General features: G+C 34.1%; 1 protein-coding gene across 2 annotated transcripts in view; it reads right to left on the reverse strand.

Annotated features, from left to right (window-relative positions):
- Window positions 1-22047, reverse strand: part of PARP8 (poly(ADP-ribose) polymerase family member 8) — a 226385-nt gene that overhangs the window by 24280 nt on the left and 180058 nt on the right. For both annotated transcript variants that reach the window (XM_072605665.1, XM_072605666.1), the window contains exons 16-23: window positions 14724-14816; window positions 11132-11257; window positions 7384-7449; window positions 6040-6107; window positions 3499-3547; window positions 2002-2114; window positions 1707-1779; window positions 65-134 (exon numbers count right to left, since the gene is read on the reverse strand). In XM_072605665.1, the coding sequence (XP_072461766.1) occupies window positions 65-134; window positions 1707-1779; window positions 2002-2114; window positions 3499-3547; window positions 6040-6107; window positions 7384-7449; window positions 11132-11257; window positions 14724-14816 (658 nt within the window). The remainder of the gene's footprint in view (window positions 1-64; window positions 135-1706; window positions 1780-2001; window positions 2115-3498; window positions 3548-6039; window positions 6108-7383; window positions 7450-11131; window positions 11258-14723; window positions 14817-22047) is intronic.

The following is a 22047-nucleotide window of genomic DNA, read 5'->3' on the forward strand; positions in this document are numbered from 1 at the left end:
CAAAACATGAACCAGAAAAACGAAAGACAATGAAATTAAACTCGAGAGCGATTCGTAGTGTTACCTGAGTAACCAAATGATATGCTTGACAATGGACTAAGATATATTCCACTCCCATACATTGCACCATGGAGCTAAAAAGAAGGGAGAGAGAAACCTGTCACTACTTTTCAATGTTTCAAATGAAGGACAGAAACGATCTCACATCAAAACACTGCTCACAAAATAAAAGAGTTCTCCCTATTCCAAGGTCCTGAACGTCAAGGATGAAGTATAATCGGATTTGAAGAGAAGGTTAGAATCATCCTCGCATCAAGAATTTTGATTCAGAAAATTCCGATGCATCAGTAAGTAGCCAATTCATAATCCTTAGCACAGTTCTCCACACACATTGGAGGTAGAAGTAGTTATTTGCTACAGAACCCACTAGCTGGCATTTAATTTAGCAGCTCTCATATTTTGTGAATAAACAAAAAACACAATCATCCAAAAGCATGAAATATTTACATGTATACTCTGATGGTGACTTACACACTGGATTAAGACATCTATTGTAAGGAATTTCAATACGCATTGCACAAAGTGGATAGGCCTTCTGGCACACCCAACCCATCTCACCTTAATCATTGACTGAATTTTAACTTTTTGCAGATAAGCTTAAAAAATATCATTTTATTCTCTGAAACTGACTCAATAGACTCTACCCTTTTAGATACAAAACAGAAACATGTACAGTCAATGATGAATCAGAGTCTGATGGATCAGAGTCAATGAACTATATATAATGCAGCCACTTGAATATAAGAAGGTGACTCTCAATTTCTTCCCTCTTCTTTTTAATTTGCTGACTACTGTCTGGTTTTACCTTCTTGCCAAGATGTAAATAAGCAAAAAATACTGTACAGAATTTTTTTAAACCCTTGACATTTTTATAATTTTTAATTTGGAACTTAGCATAGTGTTTGACACCTGGTGGTAGGTGGCTATTAGATGTTTGGTAATGGGTAGATTTCTTTCAATATTTTTTTTCAGCGATCACATACAATATTGTCAGAGACAAATCAGGAAGATTTCTGGACATTTTTTTTCCTGAACTAACCTCAGCTACTTTTAGGTGAAAGCTTACTAGCTACATAGCAGTGAAATGTCACTCTAAGTGAAGTATGGAGGGGGCGGGACTAGAAGCAGGTGAAGATTTCTACTCCCAACATCCTTGAGAGTTCTTTTATAGATAAGGGGGAAGAAAGTAATTAATGGGTGTTCCTTACTCCTTTCAATAACAAACAAACAAAAAACAAACTAAAACACTTTGTGACTATAAAAAAAGCATATATATATGACTGTGTTATCTAGTGTATTGGGTTCAATATACAGTGTCACTACGTCTATAGGAACTGTTTTTATCTTTTCCATCTAGGGCCCTCTTCTCCCATTTGAGTAACAGAAAAAGAATTCTACCAAAGAGTGGTGAGACAGATGTGGCCAACATGAATTCAGCGAACGCAAGGGAAAAGATAGACACTTGCTTTCTGTACCTTTATAAACAAAGTGACTGATAAGTACAAGATGTGAGCAAGAGGCACCCTCTAACTTAGATGTTTAGTAGGTATGCACACTACAGCCCCATAAACCACTATAAAAGATGATGGAGGAAAAAAATGACTATACCTTTTGAGCATCACCTATCATAAATGAAGAAAATTTACCTGCAGCCGTGTATTAGAAGCAACGACTAAGCCATTTCTCAGGATGGAGTGCCAGTTTTCAATGTGGGAGCCACTAAAAACAGAGAGGGGAAAAACCAAAAGACAGTATTAGAAGCCATGATAAAAAAAAAAAAAAGTCATGCTACCCAAAAATTGAGTTTGCAACTCAATTATTTACTTGCTGGCAACTTAGAATTGACTACCAGTCCTTGGAAATTAAATATTTCTTCCTTTGGTACTCATTAAACACTTGTATAGGAGGCCAACATTACATGTATTATTAAGTCATACTCACTGAAATGCAAAGGTACTTCCAAAGAGTTTTTTAGCAGCTCTAAAATTGGATTCTTTGGCTGGTGGACTGCTGAGAAGGAGGAATTGATGGGGAGTGTGCATGAACTTCAATTGCTGTTAAATAAAATATAACAAATGGAAACGTGTCAAGCTGAACATATTTCCAAGATTGAAGGCTCACTCAGATCTCACTAGTTCCAACAGAACCCCATTACCTAAGATCCACCTCAAATCATTTGAAGCCAATCTAATTAACAGGCTGATTGAAACAGCTGAAAATACTATGCCAGAAAAATTACATTGGACTCTTGAAAGGAATGATAAAATATAGTATAATGAATCTCTAAGAGTACTAGGAAAGGAGCAAATATGACCATAATCCCAAATCATTTATATGTAACTTTGAAATACATTATTAAATTTCATCTCAACACTGAGCATTCTTAATTTTTTTCTGTGGTTTACAAGGTTGAGTTCCCTAAGGAGAACTGAATAACCATTCCAGCAGATTAAACAGGCTGGGAACATGCTGGATAGCAAAAGAAATCCAATTCAAGATTTTGAAATGGCCACAATGGATGATCCATGACATATCTACTTCACAAACTGACCATATTCATTAATACTTGCTCTATATTTATAACAGGTCTTCCTGGTTCCAATTTTCTCTTTCCTAGAACATTACCTCTATAAAGAAACCATCAAATAATCTATGAAAAGGATGGCTCACCAAATAACAAGATAATTGGGTAGATAGGCAGATAAGTAGGTATGTGTATGGATAGATACATAGATAGGCAGGTAGATAGATAGATAGATAGATAGATAGATAGATAGATAGATAGATAGATAGACAGACAGACAGACAGACAGACAGACAGACAGACAGATAGACAGATAGAGATAGACAAGAAAGATCAATGAGACAGAAGGAGAGACAGAGAGAAAGAAAGAGAGAGAGAGAGAAAGAGAGAGAAAGAGAGAGAGAGAGAAAAGAAGAGTAGTCAGAGGCTACTTGCCCCTCACTTTCCAGTTCCTATGGTAAAAACAAAAATCTCTTTCCCACTTTACAATGTGAGAAAGATCAGAGTCAAGAATTTCCCTTAGACAATCAAATCTTATTCTAACCTGCTGTCAATACAGGGAGAAAAAAAGATATTTGGTGAATGTGAAACAAAAAAAAGAAAACAAATGATTCTTTTCTGTTTATACTCTTAGGGATGTTCTTTTCAATAATATTGGAATTCTCAAATGATCTGATATTAATTGACTTTTATCTATTTAAGTATCAAGATAAATGGCCTATGTTAACATTTTAGACTTCTGGCACAATAAACAAAAAGCAACTCACAAAATTGAAAAACATCACTTAGTTCTTCCTCCCCTGATTGTCTTAATCTTAGAAACTTTATGAGAATCATAGAATAAATCCTATCACCTCATAAGTATCCCTCTAATTTGAAAGACAGACATAAGAAGAGGTGGAAAAATAACTTACCCGGTTAACTGGCAGTTTCACAATATGCGACCTATTACTTGAAATAACCCTGAAATTAAAATGACTGGTCAGCTACAAAATATGCAAAAAAACGATTTTCCTCTCAGGTAGCAAGTGATTAACGACTATGCTTGCTGGGCCAAAGATTTTGTAATCATTTTATTTAATTATATAATATTCTCCTTTGTTTCCTGAAACAAATCTAAGACTTGAACTTTTAAGTTGGCATTGAGAACTGGCCAGAAGAAATGTAAGAGTCAAAAGCTCAAAAAAAGTTTTAATAATCCTCTTAGTAAAAGTAAACACTACGAGGATATGTTTTACACAATTGCCATCAACATAAAATGGTAAGAGTTGAGAATTATTTTGACATTTCCCACTTTTCCAATAAAGATCATTTAAAACTCTTAATTTAAAATCAAGAGTCTCATTTCAAAATCAAAGGATCATAATGTTATCAGTTACAGAAAAGGCTAAAAGCACTTACTCAAATACTCTCGAAACAAAATGATTACAATCATCAATGGACTCAACTAGAAAATGAAAAGTACTTTTTAAAAATATGTGTTTTTGAAAATGTACAAAATATAACTAACTTATTAAGGAGTAAAAAACTGGAAAAGAAAATGGTCAGTATCTCTTCTGTTTGAAAGGTGAATAACTAAGGCAATAAATGTCATGGCCAGGTGGAAGAAGGTAGATGGATATCAAATAATCTATGAGACAAGAGGAGAGAGGGAAGAAAGCACTTTTCCTTTTCAACATATTTTGTTATGACATATGGAGGTGGCGTGTTATATTAGATGACTATGATCGTGCGTGTATGTTTGTGTGTCTGTGTAAATAAAGATTGGAATTGAAGGAAACAGATTCAAATCCCACCTCTAATTTTTACTAGCTGTTTGAACTTATGCAAATTATTCAATATTCTTGAGCCTTCACAAATTCCCTAAGATTCAACTACTTAGTTACAGATGGATTATGATCTGATTAGGCAGAGTGAGTCCTGAGAACAAGAATTTTCATGCTGATAAAACCATAGACCCTCTGTATAATTGTGTAAGCATATAGTGTGTGTTCGTCCTTTGTTGCCGAAGAAGATCGTGCCATCAGAGAAATAAGGACATGACTTGCACTTGACTTTGTAAGAATGTTCCAATGTTCAAAAAAATGTGTGTAGACATATATATACCTACACACATGTATATAGTGAGTATATCCATACATAGTTTTAGTTTATTTATGGACATTGTAAGTTATAACAATAATAACTGTTCACACCCCTGAATAGCAGTATAAGACAGCTCACTTCATCATCATAGGAACTCTAGGATACAAGTAGTACAAACTATCATCACTAATTTACACATGAAGAAATTCAAGTTCAGACAGAGTTAGTGATTTGCCCCTGATCACACAGCTAGTAAATGTTAGTGATGGGATTGGAACCAAGTTCTAACCTAAAATTGTAGGCTTTTCAAACCTCTTTTGACAAGGTCTTTATCCATTTCAGTTAATTCCATGCTAAAAAACTCTTGATAAAACTGATTTCAACTAAGCAGAATTTCTAAATAATAAGATGCATCCCCCCAGTCCAAAGGCAAGATTAAAAGGGGTCTATATAGGCAGCCACATATGATGTAACATAGAGGGGGAATTTAACATCTCTTTTTTAAATAAAATTTCAAATGTAAGAGGTTCCCTTCTCTGGTTTGTGACTATTACTTTTGTGACCATGTTTTAGCACAGAATCTCAAATTGTCTGGTAGAGACTAACTCGGAGGGAAAACAATTTTCAAACAGGAATGAACAGCAGGTACTGGGATACAATTTCCTAACTATTCTATTTTGTTGAATAATTAGCTTGTCTCAGCTACTGCATTCCATTTTTAGGAAAAAGAGACGAGTGATGAGAAACACAAAGCAATATTAGGGACTGCAAAAAAAGAAGAAAAAAAAGTAAGGTTTATGTTCTGGGCTCAAGATATATTCAGTTATATCTCTTAATGTCTTCTAGAAATTACCACAATGAATAAAGACTCATTTCGCAGCTCTTCCAAAAAAAAAACAAAAGCAGAGGGGTGGTAATTGTGGAGGGTGGAGTGAGGAGAGTAGGGAGATCTTAAAGCAATGCAAACATCTTCTAATATAAAAGAATGATGCAATAACTAGGGCAAGAAAAGGTACTAATGAATTTTAGGAAGATTTTTCTAACCTAAAATATTGTAACAACTGACTTTCCAGATGAATCTTCACTTAACCAGAAAATTAAATTAACCAGAACAACTCATTACCTGTGCAATACTGTTAATCAAGGTTTTTACTATGGACAAACAGCAGTTAAATGGACTGCATATCTTTGCAATGCAAGACAGTGTATTCTTTCCCCAGTGATGTAGAACTTTTAATTAAAATGAGAGTCATTAAAGGCTTATATAATCTTCAGGGCTCATAAGCTTCTAGAAGAATCTTAGCATTGCAGATTAAAAAAAACCAGACATGCATTGTTGCTTTTTTAAAAAGAACATGGAAGTTTTATACCATTGCAACAGAGGATGAGCAAGGGGGTCCTGTTTATCCATCTGTTTCTTGATTTCCAAATATGGTGCCTATAAAAGATAATAATTCTTGATTTCTCTTAAAATTTGTTTTAACATACATCTAACAAAAGAAATGCAGAGTGATTAGTATGCCTAATTCAAAAATTTCTCAACATTTAGCCTTGAAAATGTACAGCTTTGTCTTGGTAACAACTACACTTGCTCTACAAATTTTTCCCCAAGGTTAAATACCTATAAAATTGAAATGAAAGAGAATATTTTATAACTTCAATGAATGTTCATATTTGAGGTTATTTGCTTGAGTAGGACTTTCCATAAGATAACTGAACAGAAATTTCACTAAAATGAACTCTCCCTTCCTCTCTTCCTTGTCCCTGACCTCAACACTTGGTCATTTTCTTTCAAATATTATCAGTGAAGGCCTACACAACTTATCACATTCAATAAAAATGATTCAGAGAATTTAACTTAAGTGAAAACCTCCCCCTGATGACTAAGGAGTACAAAATGATATATTTACGAATACTTACAATGGATTGTAATACTTATCTCAAAAAATTCTGCAGATGTGATATAATAACACCTACTTCTATAAGGCACAGAAAAAAGACACCAAACACTACTATTTTCATCTTCACATTGAAGAGATAGTGACATCAAGAGTTTAAGTAACTTGTGCAAGGTCATAGAGCAGGTAGGTCACTGAGGGAGTCAGTTATACAACTCTAGTTCCTAGATTCCTTAGCTGAGTGCTCATCAGTCGACGGTGCCTCCCATTTAAAATAGCTTATATGTGACCCAGAAAAGAATCAGCCATTTTTGGCAAAGGTCTGATGCCAGAGTCAAACTTTACAGCTATTTATAAAACTGGGAATGCCTGGGGTCTAGGATATAGTATAAATACACAGCTATAGCAAGTCATTTTCATTACTAAAAATGATTTACTGAGAGTTTAACTTTGTACAATATACTACCAGAAGCTACAGGGAAGAGGGGGACGGTCATTTTAAAGACTATAATGCTGTCCCTGATTGCAAGCTGCATGTTTTCTACACAGTGTAATCTTACCATAGCTGTATTATTTCTTTTTCATAAAAGATAGTGACAACGTCACATCTAATAAATAGAGCATCATCACACAATAAATCAAATTTCCTGATGAGAAGCAATCATCATCCTTATATTCCTCTTTTCCTTTAGGGGAAATGTCCACCTTAGGGGACATGATGCAAATGCAAATAAATTGTTAAAATGCTACCCTTCAAACCTGGATTGTAAAAACAAACAATGACGATAAAAACAGTAAAATAGCACGCTTACTTACTTGTGTCATTTCTCTAATAGAGGTAATGCTATCCAATGCTTTCATTACGCGGTCATAGTTCTTCTTCTGTTGAAATGAAAACACACACTTGATATTAACTTACAGACCCGTAAAGGCAAGCATTTCTTCATTCAGAATCTCCTCTCTAATGCAAAGCTTTAATCATGGGCTACATCAGAAGGTAATGGTTCTTCAAGAACATTGTCAAAATAAACTTTAAAAGACTCTAAACTGATGAATGTCATGACAAACTTTGATTCCTGAATACAGACGGATGATGAAGAATGGCGTCCATCTCTTGAAAGAGAAATCATGGATTTATTAATCGCAGCAAGACACAGATTTTTGGAGACATGCCCAATATGGGGAAATTGTTTTGTTGGCTTATGTCTATTTATTAGAAGGGTTTTTCTTTTCTTTCTTATTTTGCTTCCACCAGAGAAGGGAGGTGACTGGAAGAGAAAATAAGTACTTGTTGATTTTTTTTAAATTTAATTTAAAAAATAAGTTAATGTTTTTGTATACTCTAGCTTCTCTGTTACCCCAATTTCTAATGATGAAGTAACCCTTCTCCTTGCCAAGGTGAAACACCCTTGATACTATCTTTCCTTTTCTCCAGCAGATTGGCCGCTCAGCCATGCCCCTCTCTGGTTTATTTAGTCTCTTCAAATTTCCTTTTCTCTTTGCCACTTTCAAACACTATATTATATTATTTGACATCTCTGCTCCCTTTCTCAGTCAACTCTTAGAAAAATGTCAACAAACAATGCCACTATTTTTTCCCCTCACTCACTTCTCAGTCCACTGGCTTCCAGCTTCATCACTGAAAATAAATTGCTCTGCTTATGGTTAAAAATGCTATCTTAATTGTCACATCTATTGAGATTTTTCCAATTCAGAACTCATTCTTTTTGACTTCTCATCATTTCCCACTGTTGATCATCCTTTTTCTCCTAGATACTTGCTCTTCTCTGAGTTTTTCAGACACTCTGGTTTTCTAATTCTTTTCCTATAGATGCCCACTGGTTTTCAGTGTCCAGTGATGGTTCATCATCCATCTCATTCCTTTTAACTCTAGGTATAAACTAAGGCTCTGTCCTCGGTCCTTTCTTCCTTTTCTGTCTCCCTTCTCTCACTTGACTTCATTAATGTCTAGGCACTTAATTATCATCTCAACACATATGGCTCTATCTATCTATATCTATCCAGCCCATCTTCCTTCTGAGCTGCCATGTCATATGAACAACTTCCCATTATTTATTTTAAACAAGATGTGTTCTAGATACCTGAAACTCAGTATGCCTAAAACAGAACTCATCTTCTCCACAAATGAACCTCTACAGAATATCTCTATTTCTATCAAGGGTATGCTCATTCTTCCAGTTTCTGGGGAATATAATCTCAGTGGTATCCTTGATTTCTTAATTTATTCTCATTTCCATATATCCAGTCACATGCCAAATCTCATCATTTCTTGCTCCACAAAATCTTTTGCAATCACCCCCTTCACATTTAGAGACATCACGTCAGTTCACACCATCACTTCTCATCAGGAGTATTGCAATAGCCACCTAATATGTCTTTCTGTCTTAAATCCCCACCCCACCTCCAATCCATTCTTCACACATTTAGCAAAATGATTTTCGTTAACTATAGATCTGATTACTCGCTCAATTAACTCTGATCATTTTCTATTACCTCTAAGATATAAATATAAAGTCCTCTGTTCGGCTTTGAAGGCCATGCACAACTTAACTTTCAAACTTTGTTGTACATGATTTGGGCTCTTGTATCCAACCAAACAGGCTTTCGCTCTGGTTCTCACACAGGTCATTGTGTCTCCTGTCTCTGTGCCTTAACATTCTCTATCACACATTCCCAGAATGCACTGTGCTCCCTCTTCACCTCAGATAAGTTCACACTTTCTTCAAAAGTCACATCAAGCACTATGATATGAAGCCTTTTTTACTTAACATGAATCCAAGTACATTTGACAGTCTGCCCTCCCTGCCTTCTTTGTTTTTAACTTCCTTTTATTTGTTTTGTGTTGATTTGGCTTGATTCATTTTGAAAATATTTATACAAATACATAATGACCATGAGTTCCTCATGAACAAAGATGGTTTCATTTTTGTTTCTTTAATCTCAAGACATGGCATAGTCCTTAGCACATAGTAGGTGCTTAATAAATTATTTTTCCTCCTTAAGAGGACAAAAAGCTGCCTGAAACTGCATGAACTTTGAATGTGCTGGAAGAAAACAGAATACTAAGCTGTCACTACTATAAGATGTGAGAATATTCTTTTGGTTGATGCATGAAAAGTAATATTGCTTTGTCTACAGATTGTTCCTGTTTTATGTCTCTGGAGGCTGTTACTACAGTATTAAGGGGGGAGAAAAAAAAATTAAAATATCAAATGCAAGACACTGATGTTTGAATTTTTCCCACCATAATAATAAGCCTTGGCCATTTATGGGAACAATCAACAGAATACATTCCAAACACACCACAGAACATACATTTTAAAAAATATCTTTCAAATTAAATGAGTGTTAGAAAAGGACTCTGACAATTATATAAATGAAATTATATCCTCAATTGGTCATTTAGTTTCAAACATAATTAAAAACTATGCAAGATACCCATCATTGCAGTTGATTGTCCATGAGTGAATGGGAAAAAGCTTTCTAAATAAATAGTTTCTTTTTACTATTTCAAAATGAATACTAAATGGGAGCAAAGAATAGTTAGCCCCACTGTGATATGAGAAATCAAACCCTCAAGGAGCATGTAATTTGATGTTGAGGTTTCTAGCCTAACCCCCAGGATAGAGAGAGTTGTCCCAAAAATCCCCTTTCCAACAGGTTAGTCAGTTCACTACTTATCTAAGGTTCATTCCACAGGTCATATTCTAGGTATAGCAGGGAAAACAGAAGAAAGCAAAGAATAAAGGACATTACTTCCAGTAAAATGAAATTTGTAAACAGGTCGACTGTACATGAAAAATATGAGTCCCTGATATGGACCTACAGAAGCAATGACAAATTAATAGTGCCACAATTCATTAAAGTACAAAAATGACATGGTTTGATTTGAATAGCAATAAATAGATCTGAATTCACAGGGTTCAAGAGTTTTTAGTGAGGTTTTTGAAAGAAGGAAAGAATACACATAACCAAAATTGAATAGCCCGCATGATATCCTGGAAATGGGAACAAAGATTTGAAAATGGGAGAACAAGTTCTTTAGGAAAGAACTAAAGGAAGAAGGCAGAAGGCTACAGATTTAAGCAGACTCATCTAGAAATCTAAAATACTGCTAGGTTTTTGTGTTGTACAAAGAGGATTGAGTTAAAGAAATGGAAATCTGGGGTCAAGGGTGTCATATCAGCTGTTCCCAAGAGGCAATTGGTAAAGTTTCATTGTGAGCATTTACACCTTAGAAAATGGCAAAAACTACAAATCAGGGTTTGAGTTATGGTTTTGTTGATGGTCTCTACTTGAGAAACAGATGAAGGAAATGTTAATGCAAAGCAAACTTAAAAGCATGTGGTTGTTAAGCATTTAACAGCATACTTTTACCGAGGTTCTCATTCCAGTTTTATTACTAAATAGCTGTGTAACCTTTACTTGCTGCTTTCCCACATCTCTAAAATTGGAATAGTATTGGAAAGCTGAGTTCTAAGACAAGAAGTTCTACAATTCTCCAAGTCTCTTCTAGGAAGGCTCTAAAAGAATCATTCCTTACCCTAGGATTGAAGGCCAGCATTTGAGGATCATTAGGATCTACCACAGATGGATATGGCTCAAAAATAACCACCTTTCTCGGGGATTCCAAGGCAGATCGACACATCGACACAAGCAGGTCTACTACCTAGAAGTGTAAATACAAAACCAGTTAAGTCTCTTATTCCAGCATGCTTTCAACCAGTCATTCCTTTATTGATTAATTTAGAAACTCTTTTTACTTTTTTCCTCACAGTCTCCTTTTTGTCACCTTATTTTGAAGTTTCCTAGTTCGTACAATGAGGACAAAAATGTCTGTAATGTCCACAGTAACTCCTAATACAATGGAACATTTGGAATTGAACAAGAAGGTTAGAGGATCAATGCTAAATAAATGCTTTCTGTATGGAAAGCTTATGTTAGTAATAATAATAATATGACATATGGCCCCCATCTTGGAAGGAGGGTAGGAGGGGCAAAAACTATTCCCAAATTTAAAAAAAAAATTGCTGTCCACTCATTTTCAGTTATGACTGATTCTGTGTGACCCCATTTGGGGTTTGCTTGGCAAAGATACTGGTGTTGTTTGTCATTTCCTTCTCCACCTCATTTTACAGATGAGGAAACTGAGGAAAACAAGGTTTAATGACTTGCCTAGGGTCACAGAGCTAGTAAGTGTCAGAGGACACATTTGAATTCAGGAAAAGTATGTCTGCCTAACTGAAGGCCTGGCACTCTATCTACCGTGCCACACAGCTGAATAAAAATAAATAACAAATCTTTTACTTTTCCTTCAAGTCTCCTGATGTTAAATGTCAAACAGTCTGCAAAGATCAGCCCCTGTGGCACATACATTTGAGGATAAAACTGAAAAAACAATGAAAGTCATTGACAAAGTATTTTTAAGGTAAAAATTTCAGCAAAGACATTTTTGCAATTCACAGGTAAGTCAAGACAGTTTCAGTAGTATGCAAAGAATGCTGGATTTAAAGTGAGAAAAACTTAGTTCATTAACCTCAGCCACTTTTTGTGACCTTAGGCATATCACCTAACCTCTTTGATACTACCGTCCTCATCTGTCTGCCTCATCTCTTTTTGATTCAAGCATCAAAAATAATATGGCAGACTGCACCATAAGCTTAGACTTACATGGACCCACTTAAATGACAAAATTCTACAAAGCAAATTTAACCTCAGAAGAAAAAAAATAAAGCTCCTATTTAAAGATTTAAAAAAAAATTAATGTGGCTGTAATGGAGGCTATAATGATGTGAAATGGTGAAATCTAATAAGAAATCTGGCCACTAGAAGTATGTGTCTATCTGTTCACATGACATTCATGAATCTAAACTTCTTGAGATTTTAACAGACCACTCAGAATTTTAAAAGCTAGCTGAATTAATTAGCAAGGCAGTAAGCACAAAATCTAAATATAACCAGATAGAAAAGGAAAAAGAAAAGACATTTTTAAAAAGTATAATAATTAAAATGGTTGCATTTGGAACAGGTAGGTTTTTTTGTCTTTTCTAATGAATCAGAGCAGTTTAGAAAAACAAAATAAAGGTTAGATTTCAAAATAGGCATGTCATTTTCAAAATCTTAGCCGTGATTTTTTTTTCTTTTCCAACTACACTCCTACCACTCCCAGATGGGGGGAAAAAGCTTCATCCCAATCCAAAATATTTCCAATGTTTCCTTATCTCATCATGAATGGGAAACTAACATCACAATTTCTGAATTGAGATGGAAGGGAGGATAAACAACTTTTTACCCCTAAAAATATAGGGATTGAAAAGGAGGAGGCATGATTTTAAAATAAAAGCCAAAATCTTTGTCACTATGCAATGGTACCAACAACAAAACAATGTTATGCTAACATACTTGCTTAATGGCGCTTTAAAATATAAGAATATAATAACATTATATTCTTAATAGTAAAATATAAGAAAGGGAAGAGAGCGATTCTCATAATAACATGTTTTATTCACCCACTAGTACTTAAAAAAAAAACATATGCCTGTCTCATTTTACAGAAATGCAGATAAAATGAAAAAGAGAAATGGTACTTATTTTTATATTCTAGTTCTATTCAGCAACATACTGAGAATTCATGGTATAAATTTTTCTATTTGTTCTTGAAAAAGAAGAAAATTTAAAAGTACAATTTAAAATAAAAATAAGGAAAAGACAATGGAGACAATATTTTTGTTGCTCAAATCATATTTTTTTTCCCCTTTCACTAAAATGTTTTAGCTCACAACTAGTGTTTATCTACATGAAAGGTACCACACAAACAAAACTAAATATGTCTTTCCTCATTACAAACTAAGAGATGTGAAAGTGTTACTGAGGACTGGATGAAACCTTCAACATGTATCAAAGTCGTGTACTGGCAAAGGAATTATGTGCATTTAAAATCATGAGTGATTAAGCATGGGCAAGAAACTTAGAGGCTACCTTGCTCAAAGGATGACAGAGCTGGAAAAAACTTTAGAGGACATTTACAGAGACCTTGAGACGATGGGTGATTTACTTAAGGTACCAAAGCAAGCAAAGGACAGAGTAGAGGTTACAGTCCAGGTCTCCTCACTGAATGTCTTTCTATACAACAATGCCTCTAATTAGGGTCATGAGTTATCAAGGGATGTGCACACATTTTTAGAAGGGACATCATAAGATCACATGGCATGGCTGTTTTAAAGATGGAAAGAAGAAAAGACTTGGCCAGTGTTGTAAGTGATTTAGGGACGAACACAAGTGAAGTGTGTGGCATGGGCCAAGAAGGTAGCTGGCACTATTTTCAAAAGGTTAGGGTATTTAGAAGTTAGACTGAACAACTACAGTTTAAAATGTGTTAAAACTCAAAAAACCGGTAACACTTTAAAAGATTATTGTTATTAATTTTAAAATAAAAACTTACTCTACTGTAAAAAAAAATAACAGGTTTTTTTTCAACTGTCTATAAATGAACTTATTCTACATTTTCAGGACTAGGATCAGTGAGTAGGAAATGTCCCTGGGCCATTTGTGAAAATACACAATAATACCATGGATGATTGCCATCTTCTTTGTTTAGGTAACCAAGCAATGGTTTCTTTGAATCTACTAGAATCTAGATACCAAATAGCAAGTGCTACTGTTTTATGAGCTCTAATCCTTTACAATGTTCCTTCTTAAAATGGTACAGGAAATTGGAAAGTTCTTTCATTCCAACTCCGTCAATAATGACAATAATGTTTCTGTCCTATAATATTATTTATTGGATGCAGATTTGAGAAGAGGATACAACAAAAATAATTAGTAAACCCATTAAAGATATCTCAATTTCTCTAATTAAAGGGTAACTTTTAGCAATAAACAGATATGATACATTTTTTTTCTTCCTTTAGGGAATGGCTCATTTCATTTAATATTCAAATTATGACAAGCTGACTATTTTGTCCTTTAAGGTATGCAGGAAAAAGGATATACCATCAGTTGAAAATGCTGAAGCCCTGGAAGACCTATCTTTTCCAACATTTAGATGTTAAAATAAGCTATTTATTCTGAAATTGTAAATTACAACAAATTACTAGTACCAAATTAAGAACATAATTAACATCATATATCCCTACCTGAGCCCCAGTTGCTATTTCATCAGCGGCTTCATTCATCACGCCAAGAGTTTGGAAAGCAAATACGCAGAGCTCACGTTCACACACAGTAGGCTACAAAACAGGACGGAATATAACAAATTACAATAATCTTGATTTTTTGAAAAGTTAAGCTCATTTTGCAGTACTTCACAGCATGTAAAATATAAACTACTCGAGTTTGCATTTCTTTAATTTTTAATTTTATTTCTTCTATTTTTGTTATGACTTTATGGAACTTGTATTTATTTGTTTTTGTGAATATTCAACTAAAAAGTGACTACTAAGGTTTTCGTTACTATGATATGAAGTTGAATATCATAACATTCTTAATTTGTACAAATGAACTGATTTTATCAACAAATTTTAAAAAAAATAACAGATGTGCCACTACTCCCTAAAACACATTAATTAAAGTTCCTTGGGCTTTCCTGTTTTCATATATGTTACTATGCAAAAACCCAACAAGTGAGAACAAATGAAATGCTCCTATTATAAATCTAAAAACATATACAAATGTAGTTTTTGGTTTTTTGAGAGTACCATCTTTAAGAAAGCAACTTTATTTGCTAAGAACTAGTATGAACCCAATCACTTTTTACATCACTTGTGAAAGCAGACTGCTTTTGCTGCAACAAATTTTGACTTCAATAACCTCCTGAAATCTACAGCATTGAAATATTCACTTTGTGATTACTTTGGAAGAGTGATCATCTTTCAAGCCTAATACAGTGTCATGCATGTGATTTATCTCATCCCCTAAGATACATCGCATTAGGCAGCAGATGAAGCCTGACATAATCCAATTCCCTGAGCCACTGCGCCCCAGACAAAAGGCATTAGTTCTTGCCAATGTTCTTATGCTTACTTGTTTCAGAGGATGACTTACTCATTCACTTAAACAGTGGGAAATAATGGAAACATTCCTATCCTTAGTACTAGTTCACCAATGATCAAGATTCCTGGCTTTCTTTCAGTCTGAAGCATTAAAAAAAAAAATTAATGTGCCCTTTCCCCCTGGAGCTATCTATGCTTTTGTTTCAGTGCAAGAACTTTCTGAGAAAAAAAAAACACTTGAAATTAAGTGAAGGAACTAAATTTGTCATCTAGATGCAAGAAATGTTTTCAATCTAAAGAGAATCACCATATAAATGTCTCAACATACTCAGTGCCAGTAGGTTGTGCTACTTCCCCTACCTTCCTTTACCATCAACCATCTTCTTATCTTTCCTCCTTCCTAATTTAATGTAAACCTTTCCCCAACCACCGAATTAGCCCAATGACAGTAGCTCCATTTTTTTCTCTTTCCTTAATTTACCTTGTGCCTAATATAGGCAATAAAAATACTAGAATAATCAGAAGGCAGACTCTGGAAATCATTACTTGTATGAGACATTATTAATTCAGCTGTTCAAGACAAAAAGCAGAATAGTCATTGGTCAGGAAGAGATTTGGGAAAACATTAGTAATTCTGTGATGGGAATGGAGTGTGTCTTATACTATTATAAATAACTTTATCCATTCTAAAATACCATGGTTCTTGTTTAAGAGATTAGGCCCATAAATATGAATATAACATGCATGAAGATTGAGTGGACAGTATTATTGAGTTTGGATTAAATCAATTACATTTACTTTCACACTCTTTATTTTTACACATATATGAATTATGTATGTATGTATCACATACATACTGGAATACTTTAAAAAAACAATGATCAAGTTTTGCTTTAGGTCAGAGGTTGAAAAACTATGGCTCCTGTTCCAACACTTTCCAGCCATGTCTCCCACATCCATAAGCTAAGAATGGTTTTGACATTTTAAAATAAAATATTATCATCTTTAAAATGTAAAACAAAACAAATACATTTTTAACACCAGGGCCAAAAAATGCTCCAAATTCTATTTTAGATAAAAGAGCAAAATAAATGTATTGAAATAAATTTCTACTTTATGATTTAATTTTGTTTCTAAGTAACAAACTCAGTAACAGTAACTCAGCTCAGTAACAACTCGATTAGCATAATATACCACCCTGATTGATCTTCATTGGTTTTATGAATGTAGCTATTGCAAAAGAAAATTTCATAGCACATTCCCAAAATGCTAAACGATAATACCAAAGGGGTCATTTATGACTGTAATTCAGTTCAGATTCAAATATAACTACCATGTGAACACAAAGCTTAACTATCTTCCTGAAAATACTGTGGGAATGAATAAAATAGAGCTATATAACCAAGGTTCACAATTGGATATATTACATATATGTTAACACATACAGACATATACACCCTTTTAATCACTGTTATTAACTACCCCTTATTTAGGTAATTGTAACATTAGGCTTTTTAGTATTTACACAGATTTTTCAGGGGGCATGCTCTAATCCACAGCATACACAAACTTACATGTAAGAATACTGCTTATATAGAAAAAGATGAAGAAGAGTATGACAATACATGGGTGCCAGTAGTCAATTACTATAAAATAATTTAATTCATTATCAAATTATATTTCAATGTATAAATTTACAAAACTCCTCCAACTAAATCTTAAAGCAGTCATGAAATCCAGCCTTTTCCATTTTATTCCAATCATAAACATCCATTCTTACCTAATTTCAAGACTATTGTCTTGTTCATGTTGGCCAAATTCTACTTTTTAGCAAATAAATGGCTTCCCAAAGTGTAAGTATAATATTTTTTCTCCCCCTCTGACCCTCTTTTTAGATAATGTTGCTTCATTATTTACATCAAACTTAATTGTGAGTTTCCTTTCCTCTTTTTCTTTCTTCCACAGTTCTATGTGTTTTATAACCTATTTCATGCTTTATTTCTTTAATTGTTTAAAACCAACTTGTTTGAAACCCTAGATTTGAAGTCAAGTCCTCCGACACAAGATATCTCTTTCCAATATATAAACATATTTGTTTTTTTTTTAACAAGAGCCCTCACGTCATCCCATTGAACAATATTTTTAATGTACAAAAATATTTAACAGCATGATCTTGCTGTCCTTGAAATGTGTCATCAGTCCTGATCCATGGATGCTATGGATATTTAATAAATTATCAACTCATTATAAATGGAATTCTCTAAAATATCGCATTTCCTGTTCTCAAATACTAACCTGTTGATAACTACGCTGACTAGTCAGATCTGAATAGTAAAAGGTATCTCCAGTCTTGGCATATCAACCTATTATTGTTCACTAATGAAATGGGCAGAAGTTCAAAACTGTAACACAAGATGGCACTCCAGTAGAAATTTCTCAACTTAAACATATTCATTTTAGATGATCAATATTAGATATCTCTTTGAGGACAGCATGGGAAGTTCTTTGGGATTAATGTTCCCTACTGAACCACTGTAATTAATTTTCATAGATTTCCCTCTGCCCTCTCCCTCTGTGAACTTTGAATATCTCTAGGGAAACTACACAAACTATTGAAAAGAGGGCAGTTACTTTAATGGCCATTATAGACAAACCAAATGTGCAAATAACACACTTTATTACACAAAATTTAATACAATGTTTAAGTAACATATACAATTTTGTAAATTATTCATCAATTCATTCTAAAACTTTTGCAATACAGTAATTACAACTGCCTTAGTTTTTGTGAAATACTCCATCTTTAATGTTACATTATTAAAGTATTTGACCTTGCCTATCAGTCATTAATCGATAAGATTCAGGACTGAGTTTCACAGACTCTGGTTAACACTTTTTTTTCGGAACATGGATGGATCCTCCTGATTATAATTACATACTAAAGCTATAATGAAATAACTTACTCATCATAAATCAGCATGGTTTGTTTTATTTTTTTAATGTATCTCTGTAGGCCAAAGTCTTTAAATTAAACCGTTTTCTTAGGAGGAGACCATAAATTTAGAGATGTGAGGGAAAAATGTTACAGATAAGAAAGCTGAAGGCCAGAGATGTTAAAAAAAAGAAAAAAGTGTTGTCCAGTGTCTCTGAGGCAGGCCTACAATACAGATCTTCTTTCCTCCCGGTCCTGAGCTCTATCCATAACATCATGTTGCTTATTTTAGCCAGAATTCAATACTGATCCCATCAAAGGTCAGCACTATGCAGCTAAACGATACTATGCACCAATACCAATTATTCTGGATATTTCATATTCACTTTTCAGTTACTATATTTTTTTGTCTTTTGTCCCTCTCTCTCATTCTGTTCCTAGTAAAATAAGTTCCTTAAGAAGGAGACTATTTGGGGTTTTTTTTGCTTTGTATCTCCAATAATTGATGAGGCCCTTAAATATAGGGAGTCTAAAAAATGTTTATTATAGTGAAATAAATGGAAGCATGACTTTAAAGTAGTTTTAAGAAAACAGTATTTAAGCTTTAGAAAGGGTAGCAGAAACTCTTTATGTTGAGAAAAATATAAGAAACAAAACTTAAACACTTTTTTCAATATGATTCAAAATAATCTCTTTATAAACCATGCAACTTTACCTGAAATTTCATATGTCCTCTACAGAATAGTTAAACTCAATTACAACTACTGTAATACATACGTGATACATGCTTGAGTATATATACTAATGGTATAACATTACATTTTAAAAATCTTAATCAAAAATCCTATGCACTGGATACAATATTTTTAATAACCTGAAGCTTAACACAGCTCTTGAGAGACACAATAAACAAACAGATAAAAGAAAGACAGAAGACAGATAGATGATAAGTAACAACCTGACTTTTAATGTCACATGTGGGGTAATGCAAAGAATATTAAAGTTAGAATTCCAATCCAACTTATGAGTTAGCATTTTAAAATATTATATTTATGTGCCCATAAAAGCATCGTTACTGATGATTTTTTCCCATAACATTACAATATTTTTAAAAGCATAAAAGCACATCTATAAAATGTTATGGTTTAGAACATCCATAATAATGGACTACTATTCTATAGCTTTAAAAATAAAGCGGCTGATATTAATGTCATGCCTTAATGTTTACAATGCAAGTTGCAGAGGCTCTATCATCACTTAAGAAGATCTGAATTTTCATAATTTAATATATTCTGCTGGGTTTTCTTTTCTCATTGGATCACATGGAGTTTCAAAGTTGGAGCTTAAGGATAAAACTTTAGGATACTGAGGAAGCAACAGACCATGGCTGGTGAGATGATTCTCAAGACAGAGGTAAAAACTACTAGACATTAGGAGCTACAATCCTATTCTGAAGAGAAATATCACCTGCCTGGTAATAGGAGTTTATATATTGTCAGTGACATACTCAGGGTCCTTTTGGAAATTGCTTGGTTCACCCTCACTTTCTCTAGATAGACACTGATCATTCTCCTTCAATCAGCTGAAAAGCTGAGTCTGTCTAAGATTTGGAAAAGAAGAATAATGCTTCTGTCGGAGAAAGTCAGTCAATCAATAAAGATTTATCAAGCACCTGGTATGTGCCAGGCAAAATGCTAAGCACTGAAAAAATGTTTAAAAAATGAAAAAACAATGCAGGCCCTCAAGGAGCTTTTAATTTAATAGACAAAACTATCCATAGAAACAATGAGAGGGCTAAGATAATTGTCAATGAAAGGTTATAGCACAGAATCTTATGAGTTCCATGCATGTAGGAGAAGCAATAGCAAAACTAACTAAAAAAAAAATAATCAACAGGTTAAACCAAACTTCACAGAAGAAATTCCCTTAATAAAAGGACTAAGTTCACATTTGTTGTTGATCTTAATTTAGCAGGACTCATGGGCTAGAAGTAGAATTTAATAAACAGCACACAACTAGAAAACTTATCTCCGTAGACTGTCCAATTTAAAAATACGGCTAACATTTATTTATTAATATGTATATAGATTAATTCCTATTTAAATAAACATGTTTGGATTCACATACACACACCTGTGCTATCTATGTATCCTGTGTGTGTCAAAAAAATCTTTGCCATTTCATTCAGTCTAAAATCCTAGTTTTGTCTTTACAAATCATACAGCTGGAAAAACACAGCCTTATTTATCATTCTTAATGTAAAAAGAGATTCAGTTCTAGAAAGTAAAGAAAACATGGATTTATATGTTCCACCGTCTCTGTCCTAGCGTTCCACTTTACAGCCAGAAGACACTGAAGCCCAGAGCAGGTAGACTTCCCGAGGTTCAAACATCTAGTAAATAACAGGCAGTGAACGAGGCAAGATTCTGAAATAACTTCATCGTCACTGGCATTAGCAGTGGTAGGTGATTGGAATGGGCTACAGTGGACGTAAGGAATAATATTCCATTAACCTAACAGATCTGTGTTCTTGTTGCCTCAAAAAAAATCAATTCATAACTTTTCGGTCCAATCTTATGTGACTCTTGCCAACATCCAAGCAAGAATGTGAAACTGAGGTCTGTCCAATGTATTGGATGCCACCTTGTAGAAAAATGAAAACTGCCAATAGAGTAAGAATCTTGTTCAGATCTCTGATTCTCCCAATTTCCTCTCTTGCTATATATATTTCTCTGATGACAGTCATGCATCCATCTCATAGACATATGAAACTGCATATAATCATCATTAAAGGAGCAAAAGCTCAACATATTTCATTCCACCAGAGCTTTGTATGGGTATCCTTTATTAGTCCCTCCCTCTCCAAAGAAAGAAAAAGTTTTGAAGGGCATTCTGTTCCTTTGTTCTTCCCCCTCAACCTTCAACTGAAAAATACTGCTCAAAAAAACCCAAACTTCCCAATAGTTACCCTGGTTATAAATACAGTTATAGTACAGATTCAAAATATGGGTGAAAACTTTAAAATTACTTTAACAATTTAAGGGCATCATGGAAAAACCTAAGCTTATTCTGTAGATGAAGAAAGATCTGCTTTCCACATTCTAGAACTGATTTGCTTGACTAGTGCTCAGAGTCAGGTGTGGACGGAACAGAAACTCACTGTTTTTAGCATGAGAAGCTTTGGAGAATGGAAAGGAAAAAAAAAAACTAAAAGTGAACAGCAGTTTGGCTCTAGGAAAGGGCCTATTTCTGGGAAAAGAGACTAGCACCTGCAAGAAATGAGTTTTGGGGTTTTTTTGTTCTATTTTGTTTTTTGCCCACTATTACCTCTGACTGCTTTTCAGAAAGGCCCTGACATCTCACCCCTACTCTGAAACCAGATTGAAAGTGGACTGAAGGTTGGTTTTACACACTCCACAGCCTCAAGCTAGGATTCAAGTCTATGCTGTTTCAGTCAAAGTTCTAACAGGCTGACATGCCTTTCTCTGTAGACTACCCAAATATATTATAAGACGCATGATTACTTGGGGATTCTAG

This window comes from Notamacropus eugenii, chromosome 4 (genome assembly GCF_028372415.1).
Source record: "Notamacropus eugenii isolate mMacEug1 chromosome 4, mMacEug1.pri_v2, whole genome shotgun sequence".
NCBI lineage: Eukaryota > Metazoa > Chordata > Mammalia > Diprotodontia > Macropodidae > Notamacropus > Notamacropus eugenii.